This window comes from Castor canadensis, chromosome 6 (genome assembly GCF_047511655.1).
Source record: "Castor canadensis chromosome 6, mCasCan1.hap1v2, whole genome shotgun sequence".
Classification (NCBI taxonomy): Eukaryota; Metazoa; Chordata; class Mammalia; order Rodentia; family Castoridae; genus Castor; species Castor canadensis.
This window is the reverse complement of record NC_133391.1, coordinates 3,876,600-3,888,322: the sequence shown is the minus strand read 5'-3', so window position 1 is coordinate 3,888,322 and position 11,723 is coordinate 3,876,600. Positions and strand designations below refer to the sequence as shown.

General features: G+C 53.8%; 1 protein-coding gene across 2 annotated transcripts in view; it reads right to left on the bottom strand.

The window, feature by feature from the left end:
* The window catches only part of Cyth3 (cytohesin 3), an 80,082-nt gene that overhangs the window by 2,278 nt on the left and 66,081 nt on the right, over positions 1-11,723 (bottom strand). Inside the window, exons 1-8 of one of the 2 annotated variants that reach the window (XM_074075511.1) lie at positions 10,721-11,713; positions 8,280-8,360; positions 5,745-5,857; positions 5,496-5,644; positions 5,168-5,279; positions 613-689; positions 433-504; positions 163-317 (exon numbers count right to left, since the gene is read on the bottom strand). In XM_074075511.1, coding sequence (XP_073931612.1) covers positions 163-317; positions 433-504; positions 613-689; positions 5,168-5,279; positions 5,496-5,644; positions 5,745-5,805 — 626 coding nt within the window. In that variant the 5' untranslated portion in view covers positions 5,806-5,857; positions 8,280-8,360; positions 10,721-11,713. Of the gene's footprint in view, positions 1-162; positions 318-432; positions 505-612; positions 690-5,167; positions 5,280-5,495; positions 5,645-5,744; positions 5,858-8,279; positions 8,361-10,720; positions 11,714-11,723 lie in introns of those variants that run through there. The other variant, XM_020173888.2, reaches the window with a different exon arrangement.

Below are 11,723 nucleotides of genomic sequence, written 5' to 3'. Positions count from 1 at the left end.
GCAGCGGGTTAGGCCGGAGGCCGCGCTGCCACCTGACTCTGGACACAAAAGGTCCAGACGCAGAATGTGACACGCCGGCCGGCAGGCGCGCGCCCACCCACGTGCACGGCACGCCCACCCCCACGCACGCGCGCCCCCTGGCTGGCCCCGAGGCCCACTCACTTGATGGACTTCATCCACTCCTCCTTCTCCTCCGGGCTGGGCGCGGAGATCCGGTAGACCACGTGGTTGCCCTCCACCACGCGGCCGTCCGCCTCGGTCTTGCAGGCCTTGATGACCTGGCCCTTGTGGCTGGGGTTGTAGAGCTCGAAGCAGTTCTGGGGGCGGGGGGGGGGGGGTCACTGTGCTGCCGGGCCGGGGAGGGAGGGAAGCGGGGAGGGAGGGAAGCGGGGAGGGAGGGAGGGAGGGAGGGAGGGCAGGGCGGCCACTCACGGGTTTGCGCGGGTCCTCCACCTCCCGGATGCTCAGGTTCTCCAGCGGGATGATGCCCCTGGGCTCCTTGTCCTGGAGGACAGGAGCAGCGGCTCAGGACGGGCGCGGGGAAGGCAGGGCAGGGCAGGGGAGGGCAGGGGAGGGCAGGGGCGGGCAGGGCGGGACACGGCGCCCACTCACCGTGGTGTACTCGAAGTAGTAGAGGCAGTTGTCCGTGAGGATGAACCAGCGCCGCTTCCACGTCTTCACACGCCCGCCTGGAAGCAGAGCCCCGTGAGGCAGGTGCGCCGCAAGGGCCAGCGGGGCCAAGCTGGGACCGCGGTCCTTCCTCGTGACAATGCTCAGCGCTCTGACCCCGAGACTGACGTCCGGGACAAGCCTTGCGGCCTGGCCCCATGCACCCCCACCCGGCCCCCGCGGAGTCCTCTCCACGCCACCCACAGCCACACCTTCACGCTGCTTCCTGGAAGGTTAGTCGTAATGGATGGGCGTAATTCCCCCGTGAAATGACAACGTGATGAAGTCAGTGCCGGCTCGCCCGGGTCTGTCAGACCTAATCCTGTTACGTCAGGGCTGTTATCGCATTACTGCGGACGTGGTGCGGCCTGGGAGCCATCAAAGTCAATTACCCCGGCCCAAGGATTGTCAGATTGAATTAATCCCTTAACGAGATCGAGATCGGAAGCGCGCTCAGGTTCCTGCTCTCTCCACCAAGGGAAGGGAAGCTCCACCCCCACCTGTGCAGCTGTCAGTCAACCTGACTTCAAATGCTGGCTGTCACTTCTTACATGAGGTTCAAAAAAAACCAAAAAAGATGCCGCGACTCCCCCAGGTGCTAGGTGAGAGCCGATGCTGGTGGCACCCTCCACCATACAGCAGGCGAGGTGTAGCCCTTGGGGCTGGGTGGCAGCCCTTCCTGGAGTTTGGGAGGCCAACGACGGGCCCTGGGGAGTGGAGACAGGCCACTGAAGGAAGGGCTGTGAGGGTCACCAAGGGTCCCTAGGCCCAAGGCAGGGGTTATCCAGCCCCTAACTGGGCTTCACTTTGTAGAGACCCAGGGTGAGAAGACAGGAAGAATCCACCTTAAGGAAGAGGAAGCCTGACCATGGCAGGGGCCAGCTGAGACCCCTCGCTCCTATCTTACTTATCAGGCTGTCCAGCTACCCATTTCTGACAGCCTAAGATGAGGCCCGTTACCACCGCACAGGGAGGCACCCTAGGCAGTCCGATCTCCCTTTCCTCCTGGACAGACTTGTCACACGGTTCTCACCAGCCCCCACCCCCAGCATTCCTCATGCATTTATATGGCACCATCAGACTGAGCAGCTGCCAGCCAGCTCACAACCATGGCACAGGGCCTTTGCTGGGGCCTCTAGCCTGGAGCAATGTCCTTTCCTCCCACTGTCCCTCTGGACCTGGTGCCTAGCCTCCTGCTCCCCAAGCCCATCTGCACAGCTTCATCACTGGAGTCCTTGGCTCCCCATTCTATCCAGGAGCCCCAGAGATTCTCAGAGCAACCTGTCTTGTCCCGTCCTCCAATGACAGGGGACTCAACTCTGTGATCACGAGAAGAGCAGACTAACACCAGATTCTTGCTAAGCACCTCCCCTGACCCCAAGACAGGCAGAATCAGCTGACAGCAACTCCAATGCCCCCACAAGCCAGCAGCACGTGTCTTGTCACTTCAGTCTTCCTTGGAGACCAACCCCCAAGGCAGGGTCCCAGCCTTCCCTACCTGCCCTCCAACATCAGCCAGAGGTGTCCTCTGCAAAGAGCCCCCATGATGCACCCCTCCCAGTTTGAAGCCTCTATGTCCCGCTGCTTGGTGTGTGCACACAAAGGCCTTGGACACCAAGCCCTTGGGCTCTGCTCCCCACCCTCTCCAGTGCTGTCTGGGACCTCCAAGTGTCCCATGAGTCCCCAAATGGCTCCGTGGCAGTGCCTGCTCTTCTGCACACCTCTGCCAGAGCAGCAATCAGGCCACTGTGAGCTCTGCTCGCCATGTGGCCATCCAGCCCCACAGCTGCATGGAGGGGATATGTCAGGAAGGGGCTTCAGTTCTGGGCCCCCATCCCAGGGCTCCCACAGTCAGCAACCCATCTGGAGAAGCTGATTTGAATGCCACCCTCCAGGCCAGGTGAGCTTAGGCCAAGGGGTACCGTTCAGGCCCCCAGGGGTAGCTTTTAGGTCAGGGGCAGGGCAACTCCGTCTTGGAGGAATGGCAGGCTCTGCTGGGAGGAGCCGGGAGTCCTGCTCACTCCATCCACCCTGCAGATAGGAGCTGGGCCCCCAACATAGGAAGCACCACCTTCTGCTTGTCCCCTTTCACTGTCACTACGAAGCATGTGTGGACACACATGTGGCCACAGGTGTGGCACACACATGCTTTTTCCTCTGACCACACTATGTTAACTCAAAACCCATTGTCTTTCAATAAGTACAAGCCAGGTGTGCACATCACAGTGTACCGAGGCTCTGGCCAGGCACCGAGGCCTTAAAAAGCCACTGCTCCAATGATACGTTATGACAAGGTGGCTACACTCCTACCTGAGCATATGCTGGGAAAGGCACTCTAGGGACTCCACCCAGACTACATTCCTCAGCCAGCACATGTGTCCCGGTTGTGCCTGCCCTGCGCTGGGAGGGACTGTGTGCCCCACTCAGTGCCCGGCCCCTGAGGCCATCTGGCTATGTCTAGTGGTGGGGCCTGGACTCCTCCCAACAGCTGGGGAAGCCTGTGGGCAGAAGCACCTGCACACACCAGGCACTCAGGAGAGAGCTCTGTGCCCTTTTAATCCAGCTTGCTGCAGAGTCCATTTGTGGAAAGTGCCAGCTTGCGGCCTTTGGCCTGACTTCAGAACAGGACAGATACAGAGGGGGCTGCTGGGCAACCCCATACCGCAGCATCTGCTGTCCTGGGCAGACCCCCAAGCCAGGGCCACGAGATACCTGCTCAGGCCAATGGTGCGGCTCCAGTGCTCTGTGCACTCATTCTGTGGCTTGTTTTCAGACCAGCCAGAGAGCAGCTTCAGGGCCGGCCTCCTCCCCAATAGCCAAGGGCAGGCTGGCAGTGCCGCTGTCCCTCAAGGGGCACTCTTGGGCAATGTAGGAAATGTACAGAAGGCGTCTACTTCCGACTTACTCTGGCCAAGGGTAATGACTAGTGTCTTGGGATGCATTCCTCCTCCTGTCCCCATTCCAGGACTACAAGCACACCATCTGAAAGGTCAGCCCAATGTCTAAGGTCACACAGTCATTCAAGTCCAAGGCTATGGTACCAGCTTGATAGGCCAAGATCTAGAATTCTGCTAAACCTTGGCATAGCCAGAGAAAAACAGCCAAGCCAGATGTGGTGGTACATGCCTGTAATCTCAACTGCTCTGGAGGAGGAGAGGGATCAAGATTTCAAGGCCAGCCCAGGCAAAGGTAGCTATAGCCTATCTCAAAATGGAAAAAGGGCTGGGGGTGTGGCTGAAGAGGCAGAGTGCTTTCTTAGCGTATGCTTGCTGGGTTCAATCCCAGCTCTGGAAAAGAAAAGAAAAAGCAATGGCCAAGGTCAAAGACCCCAGGGGGAACAGTAAACCTGAGGGACATACCCCATCCATCAGCTAAGACAGTCCATGCATGCCACATTGTCACCATGCAACATCTTACCTCCCTTGATAATTTTGTTGTTGTTGGTGCTGAGGTTTTAGCTCAAGGCTTAATGCTTGCCAGGCAGGCGCTCTACCACTTGAGCCATTCCGCCAGCCTGATCAATTTTTTTTTAAATTACCAGAATTCTAGGCCACGTGTCTTACATGCTACAAGCAATAATCTATACCTAGATAAAATGCAGCTGTCATGTCTCTAGGGATTTACTGTCACGATAAGGCAAAACTCCATTCCTTCCCCAAATTCCCAAAAGTTCCCCAGACTGCCTCAAAGTATAAGAGTCTTTATACTGGTAAGGATGCCTTTGAACGTCCTTATGCACTGCATGGTTGGTGCTGGGGGACTGGTGTCACCGCATGGACAGGCTGGTTACTGGCTTCCTCACTGCTGTGGTTTCTGCAGTGTCCCCATGTGCTCCTAGTCCCAGCTGATCTAGGCCCTGCCCGGGGGTGGGTGTCACTCACACCACACCGTGCACGATGCTGACCCCAACACGTCCAAAGCCAAATGGATCAGATGAATGGCAGCACAGACCGGAGCTTCACACAGACCAACGTGGGGGAGAGAGGAGTGAGCTGCTGGGGAGGGAGGAAGCCATTGGGTACCTACCTCCTAACGCAGGACAAGCAGGGACAGCCCATCACAGAACAGAAAGGTGGGAGCCACAGGCAGAAGGAAAACAACAAGAAGGCACATTTAAACCACTCGTCAAAAATCACAGCCACGCCAAACCAAGAGAAAGGCACGCAGGTTCTTTGGAGGTAAAGGTACTGGCTTCTCATACAGAGAATTGCCCTGATTTACGTGGACACTAACTCGGCAGTTTTCTGGGACTGGTTGTGCAGTCTCTGCCGTGGTGCTGCAAGCGTGGCCTGGCTCTGAGGGCCAGGACTCAGGGTCACAGCCACCAGCAGGGGGAATGTGTGGCTGCCAACAGCAAACTCTGGCTTAACTGTGTTTTCTTTTTAACATTTCTGCTTTGCACTTAGGGACCTTCTCTACAAGAGCTGGGAAGGAACCCTGCGGGAGCTGCTGCCGTGGGCTGGGGATGTAAGCATGGGCCCTGCACAGCCAGGCTCACCCAGCTTCAGGAGCCAGCCTTCCCGGTCCGGGTTGAAGAAGGTGTGTGTCAAGTCATTCCCATCGTCCTCTGGGATCTTAAAGGGTTCATTCTTAATGCTTTCATACAAGTTCTGTTGGGAGAAACAGCAGCAAAGTCAGGTTCAAACAGAGAAGCGGCTGGCCTCTTTACTTCCCTCCTGTGCAGAAATAAGCACAGAATATATAGGAGCAGGGAAGCAAAGAGGTGTTCGGAGACGTGTTTAAGATACAACTCCAAAGGATCTGATAAATGCAACAGTTAGAACGGGCTGGAGGCCAGCGTGGAGGCTACTGCAGCCCAGACTCACCCTCAGTAGCTCCTCGGGGAGGTCTCCGCCCTCGTTGAGGCCCCGGTTCATGGCGACGAAGCGCTCGGCAGTGGGCTTGTCACGCACATTGTGGTTGTGCAGACTGGTGTTCAGCATGATGATGGCGAAGGACAGCACGTAGCACGTGTCTGCAACAGCCAGGACAGTGGAGGCTCAGCAGCCCCACGGGGAGCGGGGCCCATGGGAAACCCACGCAGGCATGGGCATGCTGCCCAGCCAGCCGCTGACCTGTAGACTGGAAGACCCCAGGGTTGCACAGGCAGTAGCGCGATGCAAAGGCCTCCATCATACGGTCGATCTTCTGGGCTTCTCCGGGCAGCCGGAAGCTCCACAGGAACTGCCTGTAGAAACACGGACAGCTCATCCAGCACCATGCATAGGGTGGACCCACCAGGCCCAAAGGCCAGCCGTGCCCTGCACACCTCAGCAAGGACAGTGCCTCTCCAGCCTGGTCTCCTGCCCAGCAGAGGATGAAGGGTGGCCTCCACTCGACAACTGAAGACAGGCTCATGGACTGATCCCAGGTTTTGCAACTACAACCAATTCTTCATCAAAATCTGTCACCTCTACTTAAAAGTATCCAGGACCCCAGCACCAGCTGCCCCTATGCTACCAGCTGCACCTGCCCTGTGGTCACAGACCCTTGCCACGTTCCCATGCTCCACAGTCCCAACAGACAAATGGGCCCATGTCCTCCTCTCAGGATGCCCACCTTACAGGGCAAGGCCAGAGCCAGGACAGCCAGCGTCCAGAGCCCATCCACACCTTCCAGACCATGGCCACGGCCAGGGTCTGTGGTGGCCTTGCTGGTGCAGACACACTCCTTCAGTAGTGACCAGGTCCAAGCACACAGATGCTCCTGTCCTCAGATGTCCCCTCCCCACAAGGTCTCCCCTGACCTCCCTACCTGAAATTGCAACCTTGACCAACACTATGCTTTGTTTTGCTGGGCTATATGGCACCCACAACCATCTGTGATCTATCTGCTAGAACAGTGAGGGCAGAGCTGCATTGTCCTGCTCCCTGCAGTCCCCAAGGTCAGCCAGGCCTCAAACCAGCTGCTCAGGGGTGTCTGATGATAGAGGCTTCATCACAGGATGAGGGCTGAGGTCAGACCTGCAGACTGAGCTTCTGGATAGCCATCAGCAGGGGAGGTCACTGCTTTCCTCTTGCTCTGTAGGCTGTAAATGTGGTGCTCCCTGTGGGCTGCTGCCACCTCCTCACCCCACCCTGTGCTCTGGGACTTCTGGCACACTTGCTTTGACAGCTTCAGACTTGCCCATACCCAGTCCTTGTTCTCAGGTCTGACTGTCCCCCTCTGTCCCATGCTGGTAAGCTGCCCTGCAGACCTCTGCATAGCAAGAGGGGCCTAGGTCAGTTAAATACCCTAACTGCTTCCCTCAGAGTGGAAGCCAAAATCCTCAGCAGCTCCTCAGGCCACAGGATACCACATCTCCCACCAGGGGCCTGGTCTCCACTGCTGCATCACCACCAGAGCACCCACTAGCCCGAGGACCCCAGGCCCAAACTTCTTCCTTGTTTCCACAGCAACCAGCTCCTTCTGACAAACTATGAAACAGTTTGTCACAAATACCTGTTTCCTCCTCCTTTGCACACTGTGGAACTCTGTGGAGCCGTCCTAGCAACAGCACTGTCCCCTGAGCTCTGCCCTCCACACTTCGGGACAGGCCCAGGGGCAGAGGGTCAACAGGTGCTCCAGGCCAGGCAGAGCCCAAGCACCACTGGAGCAAAACTTAGGTGGCCACTCTCCACCTGGTCTGGGGGAGCTGTGCTAGGATTTGACTCATGTGTTACATTAGGAACCTCTTTGACCCTGGGCCAGAGACTGCTGAACAAAAGAAAGAGAAACACAGGTGATGGTTGTGCCGTGGACATACCTGCTAGGCTCGCCAGGACTGCATCTTTCTTTGGACATACAAAAATGTGACTCAGGCTTGTCAACTGTGCAACTCACTAACTGTCACTATGCTGTTCAATCCACGCTCAGCTGCTGAGCACCATGTCCTGATGGTTACACCGAGGCTGCCAGCACTTCAGTCTGCAGCTGAAGCAGGGCCACCAAGAAACAGGCCACATAAACCAGCACAGAGTGTAGAAGAGAGTCTGAGCATACGACTAGATAAGACATGGCTAAAGCACACTCGGCCCAGAACAGGCGGGGGTGGCTCCCGTGCCGGGCAGTGGCTCAGGGTCAAGACTCAGCCCCAGTGACATGCCATGCCACTCAACCAGGATGCCAGGACTAGCAGCTTGAGTGTGTGTTCAGGGAGCACAGTGTGAACACCGTAACAGGGCGGCATGAGGGAGAGCAAGAGCTCACTCTAGATGATGTATGGTGACACTGGATTTCTCAGTGAAACTGAGGTTAGAGGGTGGCGTCTTATGGCAGGAGCTGCACATACTCCTGGCACCCATGCTCTTGGTGCTTGAGGTCAAATCTAGTGGGAAGTAGGCCAGGATGGCATGGAGGTCACACCGATGTGGGAAAGCCCACACATAACCGCTGGGCATCACCCCAAATGGTGGACAGCAAAGCAATAGTGATTGAGATGCAGAATGGTGGTCACAGGAGGAAAGGGATGTCTGTCTCTGCGAGCATGCCTCAATTCCTGCCCAGGGCTACTGAGTGTCCTCCAGCAGGAGGGCAAGCACGGGACCAGGTGCCAGGGCTGCGGGACTTGCAAGCTTCCTCAGAGGCACCTGCCACTGGGCCTCCCTAGCGTCTCTATGCCTGATGCTCACCTTAAGGCCTGTACGAGGTTGAGGTCAGCAAACTCATGGAGTTCAACAAAAGCCTGAAGAACTTTGATATTGAATTCATCCCTAGGAAAGAGCAGAAATAAGGGTCAAGGCTAACACACACCATCTCAACCTCTCTGAAAGGAAGACACATACGGTACGCTTTTGCAGTTTTAATTTTGTATAACTACAAATTATGATTTTCTTCACTACGAGTTTGTTTTCAGACTTTGCTTTTGTTTTGTTTTTTTGAGATAGGCTCTTACTATGTAACCTAGGCTGGCCTCGAATTCATGAGCCTCCTGCCTTAGCCTTCGGGGTGCTGGGATTACAGGTATGCCCTACCAAATCTGGCTGTTTTCAGACTTAATGCAAAGAACAACCAACAGGAAATTAGGAATGTGATTCGTAATCATAGGTGTCAGGAAACAGATATCATGAACCTCCAAAGGACGACAAGTGCAGCCAATGTCACGTTACAAGGCCTGCCTAGTGCTCAGTGTATACCCTGCAACTTTCAAAATGACCCCGAAGCAAGGCCCTATTATCACTCCCATCTCACAGGGTATTTTTTTTTTTTTGGTGGCACTGGGGATTGAACCCCGGGCTTTGCACAAGCACCCTACCTTTTGAGCCACACCCCAGCCACAATTTTTTTTTTTTTTGGTGGTACTGGAGTTTGAACTCAGGGCTTCAAGCTTGCTTAGCAAGCACTCTACCACTTGAGCCACTCCTCCAGCCCTTTTATGTATTGGGTATTTTCAAGATAGGGTCTCTCAAGCTATTTGCTCTGGCTGGCCTTAAACCTTGATCCTCCTGATCTCTGCCTCCTGAGTAGCTGGGATTATGGGCAGGAGCCCATGGGCACCCAGCCAAATGGGGGCTCTTGAAGCTCAGAGAAGTAAAGCAACTTGCTCAAGATCATAAACTATTCGGTGTATATATTGGGCTGAGTAAGAGAAGTTTGTAAATGATACCTTGTATTGGCTTTTAAAAACTAAACTCAACATAAGAATACAGTAGGTGTAAAATTTTTTTAAATGACAACCAAAAGTAAAATGATGTAAGGATGTGCTTTGTTGGATTTTACCCATAGGCTACACTACAGGCCTGGTCACTGAGGACGCCCTGAGCAGCACAAGGCCAGGGCTCACCTGGCCCCTGCAGGGCTGGCACCTGACACAGGCTGCATGACAGTGGCTGAGCTTTGGAACTCACACAGGCTGGAACTCTGTAGTCAAATACTTACATCTCTCAGGACCCAGCTGGGACTCTGCCATCCATGGGGGATCAGACAAGGCCTGGCCTGAAAACCAGCATGCTCACTCCTGGAGGGAGCTCACGACTGTATGAACACCAGGGCCAGCAATAGCAAGGTCATGCGACAGCAGTGCCATGACTGAGTCGTGTCTGCCACAGGGTATGTCCCCCATCTGGCAGAGGTTGTAAGGTGAACAGGGGGAAGGTCAGAGCAGGGCCTGGGCACCAATTGTGTGCCCCAACTTCTCCCCATCTCCCCTTTGGAATGTGCAAGTGGGAGGTGTGGCACTGCTGTCTCTGAGGCTCCTGGGGTCCTGATGATTCTCCACAAGGTGGCAGTGACCACGCAAGGTTCTGTCCCTGGAGATAATCTAACACTGTACTATCTATAGCTGATTCTGTTAAATTGACATAGTACACACTATAAAGTACAGGACACGTGGGGTGGGGTGTGTGGGTGTGCCTGTACACATGAACCATCATGGGTGGCTGACTGTGGGAGGAGTGGCAGTGGCAGCCTGGTTAGGGCCACGGCAAGAAGCAGGCCAGTGACCACATCAGCCACCACCACCTCAGGGTGGCTGGCTGGTCCCAAAGGCAGCATTAAAGGAAAAATCCCATCACCACAAGAGTTCCTGGAGCCTCATGGTGTAGGTGGTGGGGAATGCACCTGAGCTCTGCAGAGGGCTCCAGTGTGAACACTTTCACCTGGGGGGAAGATGGCCCCATTTGGGCTCAGAAGCTGTCCAGTTTGAGCCAGTACAAAGCACCCCAAGGTATAAGGTAGGCAGAGTGAATGAAGGGGTGGCCCCATCATCTCTCTGTCCCCTTCAACTGGGCCCTCTGCCCCAGCCCAGGGCAGACTCCTCCTCTTCTCTCTCTACACTCCCTGTGGATTCTAACACAGGCTGAGCATCCCTAATCTGAAAACCCAAAATGCTCCAAAATCCAAAATTTTTGAGTGCCATGTTGATGCTCCAAAAGTTTCAGATTTCAGAGCCTTTAGGATTTTTGCATTACAGTTTGTCAACTGTGAGACTTCTTTATATAGTCCAGATATGTCCTTATCAGATTTATATATGATTTACAGTATTTTTCTCTTGTTCAGGAGGACTGTTACTTCACTTTTCTTGGTGGTTCTGTGTGAAGCACAAAAGTATTTAATTTTCATGATACGTACTTACTGTATTCTTTTGTTGCTTGTGCATTTGGAATTGGGTCTTCAAGATCACGAGGATTCGCCTCCAGGTTTTCTAAGTGCTTTACACACTGAGGTCTTTGATCTATTGGATCTTTGTGTTCCGTGAAGGACACGAGGACATCCTCTTGCATGTGGATATCCACTTGTCTCTGTGCCATCCACTGAGAAAAAAACTACTCTTGTCCCACTGAAGTGTTTTAGAGCATTTGTTGAGAATCATTTGGCAATAAACATGAGGGTTTATTTCTGGATTCACAGTTCTACTCTTGGGACCTTGTATATGTCAATCAGTTTGTCAGTACTGAGATGAGTCTCAATGAGCACAGTGAGAGTCTGTTTTGTCATCAGAAATCGTGAGCTCTCAGCTCTTTTTCAGGACTGTGGCTATTCTTGGTCCCTTGAAGTTCCCTAAGAACTTTAGGATGAGCTTGCCAATTCCTGCCAAGAAGTCAGCTGGGATTTTGACAGGGTGCATCAAGTTTGTAGACCAATGTTGGAGGGTACTGCTGTTTAGCAATACTAAGTTTTCCAATTCATGAACATGGGATGGCTTTCCACTTATTTGGATCTTTTCATTTTTTCTAATGCTTCAGTTTTCAGAGTAAAACTTTTGCACTTCTTTTGTCAAGTTTATTTGTAATATTTTATTCTTTTTAATGCTAGTATAAATGGAGCCATTCTCTCAATATTCTTTTCAGCTTGCTCATTGCTACTGTATAGAAATGTCACTGAGTTTTACACATCTTGTATCCTGCAATCTTACTACCCTTGCTTATTAGTGCTGAGTTTTTCAGTGATTCCTTAGGATTTTCTGAAGACAATGGACCATGTTACCTTGTCCAGGGAGAGAGTTTTATTACTTCTTTTGCAATTTGGACCTATCTTCACTTTCTTGCTTGTCTCTCCTGGCTAGCAGTGCCAGCACCATGTTGACAGCAGTAGTGATAGCAAACGCTCTGATCCTGCTCTCGATCCTGAGAGCCCCT